Source organism: Lynx rufus, unplaced genomic scaffold, assembly GCF_022079265.1.
Source record: "Lynx rufus isolate CCGP_SWC_20201006 ecotype Redwood Valley unplaced genomic scaffold, mLynRuf1.p SCAF_3, whole genome shotgun sequence".
Classification (NCBI taxonomy): Eukaryota; Metazoa; Chordata; class Mammalia; order Carnivora; family Felidae; genus Lynx; species Lynx rufus.
The window spans coordinates 170,984,400-170,999,677 of record NW_025814845.1 but is presented as its reverse complement, the minus strand read 5'-3'; the positions used below and the strand labels follow the sequence as shown (position 1 = coordinate 170,999,677).

The 15,278-nt window shown below is 37.3% G+C and overlaps 1 protein-coding gene across 2 annotated transcripts in view; it reads right to left on the bottom strand.

Annotated features, from left to right (window-relative positions):
* Window positions 1–1,600: 1,600 nt before the first annotated feature.
* PPP2R2A (protein phosphatase 2 regulatory subunit Balpha) overlaps window positions 1,601–15,278 on the bottom strand; it is an 86,677-nt gene continuing 72,999 nt past the window's right edge. For both annotated transcript variants that reach the window (XM_047092422.1, XM_047092423.1), the window contains exons 5-10: window positions 12,569–12,681; window positions 11,718–11,895; window positions 9,913–10,077; window positions 8,820–8,989; window positions 6,113–6,204; window positions 1,601–2,600 (exon numbers count right to left, since the gene is read on the bottom strand). In XM_047092422.1, the coding sequence (XP_046948378.1) occupies window positions 2,321–2,600; window positions 6,113–6,204; window positions 8,820–8,989; window positions 9,913–10,077; window positions 11,718–11,895; window positions 12,569–12,681 (998 nt within the window). In that variant the 3' untranslated portion in view covers window positions 1,601–2,320. The remainder of the gene's footprint in view (window positions 2,601–6,112; window positions 6,205–8,819; window positions 8,990–9,912; window positions 10,078–11,717; window positions 11,896–12,568; window positions 12,682–15,278) is intronic.

The following is a 15,278-nucleotide window of genomic DNA, read 5'->3' as shown; positions in this document are numbered from 1 at the left end:
CATGACCATATGAGATGAGTGGCTGGGCTTCTAATTTGCTACATCAAATAAGTAAAAATGGATACTTGAGAAGATCATTACAATTTGTAATAGCATTCCTTTATGGAGGCATTTTAACTGTAGTAATGTTTCTCTTAAACATAAAAAACTAACCCTTAGTGTCATGAGCGAGAATCATTATAGCTATTGCTGAATCCAAAGAGAATTTCCAAGAGCTGTTTGGTGGTATTAATCTTAAGATCTACACCCAAACTTTAGGGAAACGATCTTCCGCGTAGATCTGGAAAGCTGCCTGATCAGAGACGAGCATCAGTGTTTGATACAGTGGCAGGAGAACATCCCACTCCGAGTCAAGTGTGAAGAATAAATAACAAATTAGGAATGCACCCAAGATCCCCAAATAAGTTAGTAAAAGTGCCATTACTTGAAGAATTTCCAGACATAGAACGTGTTTAAATACAAATTCCAATTTGTTAAGTCCAAAAGATACAGTAATTTTATTACATAAAATTTCTCCTGTGTGCTAAAAACGTTGACTTACAAGACATAATATTCGTATAAGTATAGAGGGAATTACGGTCGAATTGCTTCATCATCTTTCATTGATGAGAATAGAACCATAGGTAGTGGATATATATATATATATATATATATATATATATATATATACACGAAGCACTCAGAGTCCTCTAAAATTCTAGGTTGTCTATTACTGCTCATCCAAAACATCCTAACCATTCTCTAATAATATACATGCCTACTCAATTTATAGTTTTAAAAATAAAGTCCATTTTCTTCTCCATTAAAGCTTCTGCAAGACTGACAAAGGTACATTCTACCCATTAAAAAATAGGAGTACTCTTCATCTTTGGAAAAGGTATCACCACTTAAGGAAAATGTAATCATTTACAGATTACTAAATTTTTATTTGAGGCAGCTGTTGGGAGTCCATTAAGCACTTTCTGAACACTGAACCTTTAAAGTTTGTCTTTAATATTATTAATACTTTGGAAAACCAAAAATAGAGGAAAAACATATCTATGGCAAAGTACATTTCATTCAGATCTGATAGCAGGAAAATACAAAAAAAATATTTAGTGCAGTGTCAATTTTATCTATGTAAATCACTGGAGGATAGTTTTATGTCATGTCTTATGAGTGAATGACGAAAAAAGTTTTAACCTGTTAAGAAAGTTTTTTAAACCTTTAACTTTAGTAAGGCAAAAATGAAATTAAGCACTGTAAAAAGTCTTTAAAAATGAAGTTCTACAAATTTGGTTCCCATTTACAACAATTTCATTAACAGATGAGTTAAGTGTAGATACAATGTATCCAATACTTATAACCACAGGTAAAAAAAAAAAATCTCTAATAGCAATTTATAGATTGTGAAATCCTTAGTAATACCAATATATATTCAAAACATGTTCATACAGAACCAAGACCCCTTCTTCTCCATGTAAAAGAACACTTGTTAAAAATAGTTAACAAAAATACCGATTAAACAATGGAAACTCATTTCATTTCACTGCGCCCAAAAGTATGACACAAAATATTGGCTTAGAGAGGTAGATTAAAAAAGAAAAAGAAAACCAGATTCTCCATTCTTTGTCACTTTTATTCAGTAGTAGTATTTTTTTTTTCCTTATTTTCGGTGCCAGACACGGCAAGGAGTGATTACAGCCAACTGTTATTTAAAACATTTGTTCGCAACATATACCCCCTTTACCACTGACCCCAAACTGACTCATTTTGTGTGCTTTCGTTCTTTCTTTTTTTTAATATACCACCACCAAGACTGGGTGGAGGGGCAGGGGTGAGAGAGACGGAGGGGAAGAGTCCAGGAGGCCAGAAGAGGAGGAATGCTACAAGCCACAGTAAGAATGAGCTGTGTTTAATTTAAAAAAGGGGGAGGGGTGTACCCCACAAATGATACAGTAATGAGGATACACAATTAAATCCCATAAGCATGACTGAAGGCTCTCACTGTGTTTGACGTCATCACAATGGAAGGCATAAAAAGTGGAGGAAATCAATGTTGACACAGTCCAATCTAGTCCATTAGGCAAGATGGTGCAAGAAGTCATTTAAATTAAAAGTGCCCTACCCTTACCTACATGGCTAGCAGACATGGAGAACACCGCGGTGAGAATCCACAGAGATTTCTCCATGTAGCTATAAAAAATGTGTTGTCGAATGGCACACTGTCAAACACTGGAAAGGGGCGCCACAATGGACCTCTCTCGTTTTTAGGTACGAATGCTAGATTCAACTATCTCAACTAAGCAGGAAGTGGGCTCTTCGGCTGGGAATGCCAACCCTAATTCACTTTGTCTTGAAATATATACAGATTGTTTGTAGTAGCTACAGCAATGATATTTTCCTTGGGGTGCCAGGCCGTATGAAGTATTTTCTTGTTGAAGTCTAGGCTGTCAACGCTTATTTCATCTTTCTTTCGCTTGCCACTTGCACAGACTTTGCGTGGCTTCAGAACCGTGCGAGGTTTATTGTTTTCCCGCGACGCTTCTAGGGTTATGTCTCGCTTTGTGTTCCTGTCAAACATTCTGAAGAAGTTATTGTAAGATCCGGTCATGACAACACTGCAAAAGCAAACAAGTGTGCAGTCAAATAAGTGAAAAGAGTTTATTTCCAGTACAACGGTTCAGGGATGAAACCCAGTCCAGTGTGCTCCACAGGAAATAGGGACTTCGAGCACATCTGGATTTAGGAAGAGGGCTGCTGACACCAACCCCGAGACCATCCAAACAAACTGGTACTAGTCTGGGGCTAGGGCTAGGGAGCTTGGTTTTCTTTCATCGACTCCTTTTCATGACTACCCAAACCACCACCAACGCGGGAAGCATTCTCAAGGGCAGCTTCTGATTACTAGTACTGACGTCACCTTTGTCGAACATTTTTGCCACTACAGACTGTTACGTGACTGACCAAACCTGTAGCTTTCTGAAGTACCAACCGTGGGACCACAGGTTCTGAAACCCCCAAACCCCACGGTATAAAACCGCTCATAAGAAACCAACGCTTTGTTTTGTGATTTAAATGATAAACTAGAGAACTTGTTCCCAGGATGCTGTCTGGCTGGGATCATCCTAGCTTATGAATGGTTTAAGAAATCCGCTTCTGAGAATACTGAGTAGCATATGAAGTTTTTATGAACAGAAAGTCGTTTTACCTATAACATAAAATACATCTGAAGCACTTTTTTTGACCAATATATATTTTTTTTAATTTTTTTTTTCAACGTTTATTTATTTTTGGGACAGAGAGAGACAGAGCATGAACGGGGGAGGCGCAGAGAGAGAGGGAGACACAGAATCGGAACCAGGCTCCAGGCTCTGAGCCATCAGCCCAGAGCCTGACGCGGGGCTCGAACTCACGGACTGCGAGATCGTGACCTGAGCTGAAGTCGGACGCTTAACCGACTGCGCCACCCAGGTGCCCCATTGACCAATATTTTTAATAGCAGCCGTTTAAAGGCCTGCCAAATTTTAATCCTACCCAGGGTAGCTCTTTGTCAGTTCAACCTTCCATCTATCACCGCTCAACACTTACTAAGTTTTAAGTATCCCAGTAAGCAAAACCTAAGTTTGAAACCGTTCATTTGGAAAGGGTCTGGTGCTATTATTACTTCCCCCATTCTTCCCACATGGTTTAAATTATTATTGTAAATAAGATCACAGGTTATCAAGGAACTGTTTACCACTTGAAAACAACTCTGAGTATTTGCACATATTGTACGTTACACAGTACTGTCAATTCCCCCAAAGGACATTTGACAACATTTTAATCAAACTTAAATAGGTGCATATACCTGAAGGTACTAAAACTGTATTTCTTTTAAAAGGATTTATGTAATTTAGACCGGCATCCTTGTATTATTTGAATCTGTGAGGTTTTAATGGATTAGGACACGCAGGTCTATTTAAAAGGTTTCGTTAGGCCAGCATTTCTGTGGTATACCTGCCAAAAATGTGTCACCTGAATCAAGTCCCGAGGAAACATTAGACAACACTCCAACTGAGAAACATCCTATAAAATCACTGGCCTGTTTTTCAAAAATGCCACAGTTGCAGAAGACAAGGAAAACACGAAGAACTACTGTTCCAAATTTAAGAAGACTAAGGAGATAGGACAACTAAATGTTACATATACCTTTGGATTGGCTATTTGATCAGATTTTTTCCTCTGCTAGGAAGGACGTGACTGAGGAAGGCTGGGGCGGGGGGGGGGGGGATTTTTTTTTTTTAATTTTTTTGAAGTTTATTTTTGAGAGACAGAGAAAGAGAGAGTGCAAGAGCGAGCAGGGGAGGGGTAGAGAGAGAGGGAGCCACAAAACTCAAAGCAGGCTCCAGGCTCTAAGCTGTCAGCACAGAGCCCCACGCAGGGCTCGAACCCAAGAACTGTGAGATCATGACCTGAGCTGCAGTCAGAGGCTCAGCTGACTGAGCCACCCATGCACCCCGAGGCTGGGGAAATTTTAATGGGCTCTGTGGATTAGACAGGAGGACTGCACCAACGCAAGTTTCTCTGCTTTAGAGGACTGCCCTGCCATCACATGGGAGAAACTATTATGTTTTAGGAAATACTTATTAAATTTAAATACTCATTAAATTAAATTTAAGGGCAATGGGGCATGTTTGGAATTTACTCTCAATTGGTTCACAAATAATGTGCGTCTGTTTAAATGTCTTTTTTTTTTTTTTTTTAGTTTATGTTTATTTATTTCTTTTGAGAGAGAGAGAGAGAGAGAGAGAGAGAGAGAGATCCCAAGCAGGCTCTGCACTGTCGGTACAGAGCTCGACGTGGCACTCGAACTCACAAACCGGGGGATTGTGAACGGAGCCGAAATTCAGCGTCAGACGCTCAACCAACTGAGCCACCCAGGAGCCCCTACCTGCATGTCTTTAGAGAGAGAGAGAAAAAGACCCAGCAAAAGAGAATGACCCAGCAAACAGTACCAGGAGAACCTGAGTAAGGGCTAAATAAGACGTGTCACCCTTACAAGTTTTCCGTAAGTTTGAAATCATTTCCAAAAAATTATTTTAAGGTTAAGGGAAATCAACAATTTAAACCGTGTGAGGAAGAACTAGTTGTAGCAGTGTGCCGTATTCTATTCTATCAGTGTCTTCTTTCTCTTCCTACTTGCTAATTTCTCCTTTCCTCTTCTTTTCTTTTTCCACACTTCTCCATGCCTCGGGGTTAGTGCATTCAAAGGCAAAGCTTGCTTATTCCTAGTCTAGGTGTACTCTGGTCAGCCTATTACTGGGTGTCATGTTAGAATCAGATAAAAGTACTTTTAAAAGTCATACCAAAGACAAATGATCTAAGTTCTATCATCCTCTTTAACACATTAATACCACGAGACTCGAATTTTATCAAGCTTCACCGATTAAACTAAAAGTACCTCTAATTACCTTGAAGGCAAGTTTAGGTAATCCCCAAATTATGTTTTCTTGTACCATGTTCTGTTCTATTGAAACTAAAACCTGAAAGATTAAGACTTATTTATCCCTGGAAATAATGATACACATATTCGTGACATGGTAAAAATGAAGCATACCATGGCAAAGTTGTGGATTATAAAAATCCTAATTACTCATGGTAATATGGTTAAAATTACAGATGATAATTACCACTTCCATGAGATATTAATGTAGTGTCTGGAAAAACTGGTGTGTAGCATTCCAAACGAAATATTCACTGACTAAATATTTCTAAAAACAGTTTCATACTTGATGAACAAACTGAAATTTCACCATTTTAACTACTGGCATGTCAAAAATGTCATTGATCTGGTTCACAAAGGGAAATATTTAAAGACATTTAAGTCATAATTTAAGATCCTGAGACTTCTTTGTGCATTTTCATATTTATTAGTGAAACAGGTTTAATTTTTTTCTGCTGTTACTGCTATAAGATTACTGAATTTATTTCAAGGAAACTGAAAAAAAATGAAGTCAGGATTTATAATTTGTGTCAATCTAAAAGAAGTTGTATTTTTAGTGAATGTGGCAACCATAGAAGCGAAATAGCAAATTTCTTTCTTCTAATGAAATGCACAATTGAATGAGAAGTTCAAATTAAAATCAATTACCTGTCAGATCCGTTCCAACAACATTCAAATTTGTCAAATATGCAGTCATTTTCATACAGTGAACAAAGTTTACTTCTGAGGTATTCATGAACCTGAGTTTTAAGTACAAATGCATTATTACAGATATATTTATTTACATCTTAATATCTGCTGATTGATATTAGGAAAACAATTTAAATCCTTGTTTTTTTAAAAAAGAAATATACAGAGATACATACACACTTTATTTAATCTTATTAAAATTCAATTCTCTTGGTAACGATAAAGGCAATAATTTTATTCTTTTACAAACAAATGAGCCCCTTTCCAAGAACACACATTTTCCCATTGTAGGACAGAGAAAAATACCCTTTGGGGCATGGCAAATGAACACTTTATAGGCCTGACTAATTATTCAGGCTAGAGAACATTTGAAAATGGTACAGATAAGAGAATGATAATTAAAGACTATTATTATTATATCTGTAGTTGAATATGTTAACACTTGGTTTTCAACCAATAAATTACTGATAAAGAACTCAGTATTATGTTTTACTTCCTTTTTAAATAACTACTTCCTGGGCATAAATAACTGAAGCCCTATATTGTCATTACATACCCATACTATGCGCAGCATATGTGCCCCTGGTTTGGTGATAAATTATCAAATGACCCTTGAACACCATGAGGATTAGGGGTGCTAATCCCACTGCAGTCAAAATCCATATAGAACTTTTGACTCCCCCAAATTTAACTACTAATAGCCTACTCTTGGCTGGGGAAGGCTTACTGATAATATAAAGTTAACATGTATTTTTTTTAATGTTATATGTAATATGTATTATATACTGTATTCTTATAATAAACTAGGCTAGAGAAAAGAAAATGTTATTAAGAAAATCATAAGGAAGAGAAAATACATTTATGGCACTATACTGTTTTTATAGAAAAACAGTCCACGTGTAAGTGGACCCACGGAGTTCAAACCATGTTGTTCAAGGATCAACTTCATATAGTTACTCGAGGTATGCATCACTAAAAAAATTGGTTATTACTTGATATTCCTTATGGAGTATCAAAAACTAATGAAGAGGTACTGGTTTTCTGAAGTATAATTCTGTATTTTACTCACTAGTATCTCACAAGGGGATAAGCCAGAAAAATCATTAAATCTGGTATTTAAAAAGTATTCTGAGAAATGATGCATTTTTCTCAAATTAACACCGTTAAATTACAAAGGACATTCCAAAGCTTTTGTTGTGACCAGAGGGAGGGAAAAAGGGGTCTCTATCTTACTGACTTTACTTAGAGAGCCTTATAAAATAAATAATGACAGAAAAGAGCAGGTACCTTCTAAATGCTTAGAATTCTCTATTCTTTACCAAACAACCTTAAGTCACTTTAAGTGTCCATTTCAATTAAGTATAGTGGAATGATTCAGCCATGTCTATGTGACATTAAGCACAAATTTGTTAACACAGAAGAACTGTAACTCATGTAGAGTTAGAAGGCAAAAAATTAATAAGCTCAAAATACCCTTTAGTCACACAGCTCAGAAAGAGGATTATACAAATTCAGTTAAGAGTTGAATCTGCATACATTACATTTGAGTATAATGTGACTCTACTCTGAATCACTAATTCAGCATAAGCAGAAAACCTGCAAATCTGGTAAAACAAGGTAAATCCTAACAGTCCAACAAAGTTTTAGAATGCACATATAAGGGTTTCTCACCAAACAATTTTAAATGTATGAAGTTAAGGTTCAAATCAATTACTCTCAATGGCAATGGGGTGGTGGTGGTGAGGAACCCCAGGAAATAGATTACAATCTTGCAGGTCACACAAATGTAACGTGAAAACAAAGCAGTATGTATTTGCTTTTGCTTCAACATAGCATTTATTTTAAAATTTCAAATACCATTAAGAAGAGTCTTAAGTAGTTTACGTTTGTCAAAGAGGATTAAAAAGTTAGAGAAACGTTGTTCTAATTTTATGGAAGACATATAACATAAAGAAGGTACCGTTTATAAGTTCTCTATTCATACAACAGTGTTAAGTGTTTTCTACACTGTAGCCTAGGGCTTCACCCAGGTTTCTGCTTGCCCCCCACCCTGTTCCCAGCTGTGCACACCTTCGTTCTCTTCTCTAGAAGAGACAGGGGATCAATGGTAGTGGCTGGCTGATGAGAAGAGAAACCAGACCTAACATCCTACAACAGATAGGCAACACCTAGAGCCGTCTGCTGGGCTTTCAAGCCCTTCTCCTTTAGCTTAAGACAACAGTTATCAGCCAAAAGGCAGAACGCCGGTCCACCTGACTGGGCACGCCCAAGTTCAGCTTCAGTTTTAAACTACTACTGTGCACACTCCAACCAGGACATCTCCAGTAGGACTGGCCATTCTCCCCAATCCTCTTCCCCACCTAGACATTAATAGAGAGCTTGCTCTCCCCTCCTCACTTTAAATGTAGACAGGGGTGGGGAAGAAAAGTTGTTACTACTGAACCAAACTGGTAGCAAAATCACACTTTAACTGAATAGACAACACAACCTACAAAAGTATACATAAAATTAACATTAGGCGAAGCAACGTACTCAATGGATGTCTGAAGGAAAAAGCCTATGGGCTGACCATGCTGTACTGGGAGTAACATGTAGTACAAAATCCACTATAAAGACTTAGAAGTAAACAAGGTATATGCTCATTGAAAGAAAAAACTGCAAATACCTGGTATGTTTCCACAGGCCTGTTTTCCATATTTAAGTCCCAAATTTTGACTGACAAATAGTCTCTAGTCATCATATATCGACCACTATGGCTGAATTTTACATCAGAAATAGAGGAGATGATTTCAGAAAAAAAAGACCTGTTACTGGGATCTTCAGGTTCTTCAAACACTAAAAACAAGCAAAAAAGGGCAAATTGTATAATATTCTGGCTCGGACAAAGCACTTGCTGAGACAACCATTCACAAACTTCCTACAAGTGAGTCAGAGTGACAGGCTAGTATATAGAACTGAAAAACCTCTCTCTGGCTACAAGAACATAACCTCCCTGGAGGTTTCTTAGGAGTGATTTAGTGCCGACGTCGAAGACGCCCAAGTACATAGCGCACACCCAGAGCCCTACGGCTGGTTTAAGGGAGCTAAGCTCCCCCCAGGGCTTCGGGCTCCAGAGTGCACCAGGTCTGCGGGTTCCGCATCCTCCACGACTGCCTGTACTGCCACCGCAAGAAACACACCGTCCAAATTCATTCCAGAGTCTACTGTTTTAGTGGCCAGGTGAAACTGTTTTGATAACAGGCACGTACCAAATGAATTTCACGTCTACAGTAACATGAAGACAATAATAATGTAAACCCTTAATTTTTTAACCTGGCGCTTTTTCATTTTTTTTGAAACCAAGGAAAGCTCTTCTCAGAAAAGTCTTCCGAGAAAACTCAAAATAGAAAGTGACAAAGGGAGGGCAGGGGGAAAAGAGAGAAGGGAGGGGGGAAGGGAAGGAGGAAAAAAAAAACCAATTACACTTGAATACAGAGTTGGAGAGCCTAACCCCAGGTTCCCAAAAAATCATATTCCATTTAAAAATATATCCACTGGGACATCGACAGACATGCTCCCAGGAGGGCCTTCACGTTGTTCCAGTGGAGTAAGCTCCAGAGCCTCGTGTAGAGTCAGGCAGCTTGGCAAAAGGCACGGGAGACCCTGGGCACACAGATTCCCAGACTTACAAACCTACGTAAATGCAGTCACCACATCTGACACTAGTTTCAAAAAACCAGAAAATGTTATCATTTGAAAAAAAGACACAGTAAACTTACGTTTAGAATGCCTATCACAGAGGGCAGAGGCCCTCATGTCACATAACCGAATAGTTCCTTTACTGCTGCTGTATACAAACGTGTTGCAGCTGTTCGGATGGAATTCTGCTGCTGTGATCACCTCTGTTAGCTCTTCCATATTGGCAGGCTTGATATCCACAATATCTGAATAGCATTTTATTAAGGAATTTCCACTTAGAAAAAAGGGCAAATATAATCTTGCAGTTCTCAAATCTAAAATTCATTCATAAACTTAATTAAGCACAAGTATTAATTCTGAATTGCATTCTACTCCTTAAAGGAGTATAAATCCCAGAGGGATTCTAACGCTTGGGGAAAAATCTTCGAAGAAACCATGGGTGAATTCTATATCCTGTTAGAATGTAGCAGGGCCTTTTTTTCCTGAGTGTGACACAAATCCCAGAAGCCACAAGGAACCGATTGATAAGTTATCTTCCTAAATATTGACAGGAGCTAGTGTACATTCCAAACAAAAGTAAAAAACTTCAAGGGGAACCTATCTGCACCACCAAAATGGAGCTGATGTACCTAACGTAAAAACTAGAAAAGAACAAAAAGAAACATAAATGGTTGATAAATAGTACTTTTCACTAACGAGACTGGTAAAGGGACTAGACTGGAGGAAAAAGGCTCTTTTATACAATATGGGTAGAGTATAAATTCCAGTAAGGTGTTAATTTTTCAAATGAGGTCTATTTAAAAATACATACAATGACACTCGCGGTAATAACTGCTAACATTTACAAAACCTTAAAAAATAAAAGGAAGACAAACTTAAATATATTTATATACAACCCTAGATTTGTATGCACATAGTATGCTGTGTATGCCAGGTATGTATAGTATCATACACTTGTACAGAAAAATCTCAGAAGGATAATATGAACAATGAGAATGGCGTTGGGAAAGGTATTTCTATTGACTTTATACCACTATTGCATCATGACTTGTATGAATTTTTTTCCAACTCTAGTGAGCATATTTTTATAATTACATTTTTAAAGAATAATACTGCACAAATTTGTTTTTTTACAAAAAACTCAACTATTAAAAACATTAATTTTCACAGGGACTGCAACAGTATTTAATATACACAGTATTATATAGCAAAGCACTTAGCGCTAATTACTGAACTTACTATACGTAATAGTACTTAAAATTCCAAGAATCCTATTTAAAATTTTTTTAATACTTATTTCTGAGAGAAAGAGAGAGACAGAGTGTGAGTGGGGGAGGGGCAGAGAGAGAGGGAGACACAGAATCCGAAGCAGGCTCCAGGCTCTGAGCTGTCAGCACAGAGTCCGACGCGGGGCTTGAACTCACGAACTGCGAGACCATGACCTGAGCTGAAGTCAGACGCTTAACTGACTGAGCCACCCAGGCGCCCCCAACAATCCTATTTTTAAATCAATACATTATGCCCTTTATCAAAGAACTTCCCCCAGTGTTTAATCACTTAAGCACAAAGAAGAAATGTTATAGGGACGCCTGGGTGGCTCAGTTGGTTGAGTGACCAACTCTTGACTTCGGCTCAGGTCATGATTTCACAGTTCATGAGTTTAAGCCCCATGTCAGGCTCTGTGCTGACAGTGCGGAGCCTGTTTAGGATTCTCTCTTCCTGTATCTCTCTCAAAATAACTAAATAAACTTAAAAAAAAAGTGGTATAGTAAGAAGCTCCTATAAGCAGAAAAAATAAAAATACATGAAGGAGAGATGAAGAAATAACTAGTGGGCACAACATGCCTTCTTTACCGAACACCAAAAAAAGAAACCAAATGGATACTAAAACTCCTGTCTGTAATCTCCAGATGCCAAAGATTAATCCGTAAATCATCTGCAGATAAATATGTTTCATAATCACTATTAATAGAAATTGAGTTGATGTGATATGTATGAGCATTGGCAAATATTCTTCGTGGACTGGCCTCAACCATTAGATCCATGGGCCTAAAGACTGGCACCTGTCAATACATGAAAAACAGTCATTACAAAATGCTCATTTATTTACAATGGCACTTAAGGTTCAGTTCTTTACTCCAGTTTTTGAGGGAACACTACAAATAGCACACAGATTTAGTTTTATACAGCAACTGATATTGATCCTTAAAGTGTTGACATGAGAAGAAAAATAATTTGGTCAATTTACCTTCTTTTATACTATTAGAATTTGATGTGTGTTCTAGTTCCAATCTTTTGCTTGAGATTTACAAAGCTAAACATTTTCCCAGTTTGAAATGGCTAAAAAGGAAATTGGCCCAGAGCACCTAATTCTTGGTATTTTTCAGCAGGAATCAGAATATCTGGTCCATTTCTGCTTTTTTGATCTCCAAAGAAAATTAATCTTGAAACTTAAGGTTGTGTTAGCTAACACTCAAACCATGAGAGCAAAAGAGTATGACATACTATAAAACAGTCTTGCATTAGGTCTTGGGTCAGCCCCCGGCACAGAGAGACCTCTATGTGGGACATGGTTGTTTAAAATGGGAGTTTTTAATGTCCTACCTGGTTACAGAATTATTGGGAGGGGGCAGATTACAGTTAATCCTATTTAAGTTCTGCTAAGTATCTAGCATATATAATATGAATACAGAACACTATTTGTCATACCATCATTCTTTCGTAAGTAGTACTTACTCGTAGTGTAGTGACTGTAGTAGGATCTCTATACCTTCCATCCTCCTCTTTCAAGTTATACCCTTCTGGTCTTTTGTCCCTTTCACTGATTTTCCATAATTTTATTGTTTTATCTGCAGAGAAAAATGAAAAAGTCCTCAAAAAAAGAGTAATACTAATGGAAGAAAAATATATAGGTACATTAAAACATGCTATTTCCGGGCACCTGAGTGGCTCAGGTGGTTGAGTGTCTGAATCTTGGTTTCGGCTCAGGTTGGGCTCTGCACTGACAACGTGAAGCCTGCGTGGGATTCTCTATTCCTCTTTCTCTGCCCCTCCGCCCACTCAGGCCCTCTCTTTCTCTCTCTCAAAATAAATAAATAAACGTTAAAAACAAATTTCCTATTACCTGATGAATAAAAACACATATTCATAGAAATACAATACAGAAATCACAAATTTACGTTAATGGTACTCATAAAGTACCATTTGATATTAAAATCAAGTCACAGCCAGGTCCTTTATCTTTTAAAAATTATTAACGCTATGGGGTGCCCGGGTGGCTCAGTCGGTTAAGCATCCAACTTCAGCTCAGGTCATGATCTCACAGTTCATGGGTTCAAGCCCGGCATCGGGCTCTGTGCTCACAGCCCAGAGCCTGGAGCCTGCTTTGGATTCTGTGTCTCCCTCTTTCTGCCCCTCCCCTATCCACACACACTCTCTCTCTCTCTCAAAATAAATAAACATTAAAAAAATATTTAAAAAAGTAATTAAAGCTAGAGGGGAAAAAAATTATACATCTATGTATCTGTGCATGTAAACACATATATGTGTGTACATATATATACACATACATATATATTTACTTGATATTTAATTTTCAATAGAGAACAGAGTTAAGAAAGCTTATTATTTAGAATAAAAATGATAAAGGAATATCTATCTCCCTTTGTCCCATACTTCCTAGCAGATCTATCAAAGACTTCCCATGGGTGCCAGGGTGGCTCAGCCAGTTAAGCCCCTGACTTGATTTCTGCTCAGGAGCCTGCTTAGGATTCTCTCTCTCCCTCTGCCTCTCTCCTGTTCACGTGTGTGTGCGTGCACTCTCTCTCTCTCTCTCTCAAAAAAAAAAAAAAAAAAAAAAAAAGAAAGAAAAGAAAAAAGAAAAAAAAGAGAAGAAAGACTCCACAAATTCCTTCACAAGACTGGATGCCTTTGTTTAAATCTATCTTCTCCCTGCTGTACTAGGGATTTAAGTCAAGTTGTTAACAGGACTGAAAAAAAAAACAAAAACCGACCAATTAAAAGCTATGTCCCCAAGTTCTTCAAGACAAAATTCCTAGGTTATCAAGAACATAGAAAATAGTATTTTTTAAATAAATGCTTATTTTAAGTTCAGAGTTACAGTAAAGTTGCAAAGGTAGCACAGAGTGTTTCCATTATACCCTTCACCCAGTTTCTTCTAATGTCAACAACTTATGCAACCATGGTATTTATGCAACATCCTATTTAACCATTTGTTACAATTAAGGAATTAACATTGTACATTACTATTAGCTTAAACTCCAGACTTTACTCAGATTTCACCAGGTTTTCTACTAAGCCCTTTCTACTCCAGGATCCAAACAACACTGTATTTAGTTGTCAACTTTCCTTGGTCTCTCTGACTTTAACAGTTTCTCAGACTTTCCTGATTTTTCATCTTCCTGACCATTCTGAGAAGTAGTAGTGAGGTACTGTAAATGTCCCTCAGCTGGGTACGTCTGTTTTCTTTTCTCATCAGACTGGGATCACTGGTTTTCAGGAAGGTACCCGAGATGAAGTAAGGTACACATGTATACATGATATCAACATGACTTTTCCACTGGTGATGTTAGCTTTACTCACTTGGCTAAGGCAGTATCTGCCAGGTTTCTCCACTGCAGTTACTCTTTCCCCCCTTGTCATACTCTATTCTTTGGAAATGAGTCTCTAAGTCTGGTCCACACTTAGAGAATCAAGTTACAGTTCCTGTAGGGAGGAGCATCCATCCATATATTTGAAATTCTCCTGTAAGAAGTATCCCCTCTCCCTGCTTATTTATTTGACCAATCATTTATTTAAATCATTATGGACTCAAGCACGTTTATTTAATACTTCATGTTATAATCCTAAAACTGCATTCATATAAATGTATCACATTCTTAATGGTCCTTTCATAAACAAATGGGTAAAACAACTTAAAAAAAATAGTGTATGGGGGCACTTTATAAAATTCTGTCACATACAGGGGTAGCAGGGACTCTTCTAGCCTCACCACCTCTCTCTGCCTGGTAGGGAAGTGTGTCAGTTACCCCTGTGGATGCCCTTTGCAAAGATGAAGTGTAAACAGAAAAAAATCGCTAATTTTGCTAACTTGTAATCTAATATTTCATCTAAACCCTAGTAATGTTTAGAGTTATCTTGCAGTTAAAAATTCTCTATGTGCTATGTGTAAAATATATATATACTGTATATAACATATAATATATACTATATATAAATCTTATGTAAAGATTTATATATTTTAGGATATTTTACTTGTCCCCAAATGCATGATATAAATAAGTCAAGCCTAAACTCTTCATTTTTTAAAATTTTATTTATTTATTTATTTATTTATTTATTTATTTATTTATTTATTTATTACGTTTATTTATTTTTGAGACAGAGAGAGACAGAGCATGAACGGGGAAGGGTCAGAGAGAGAGGG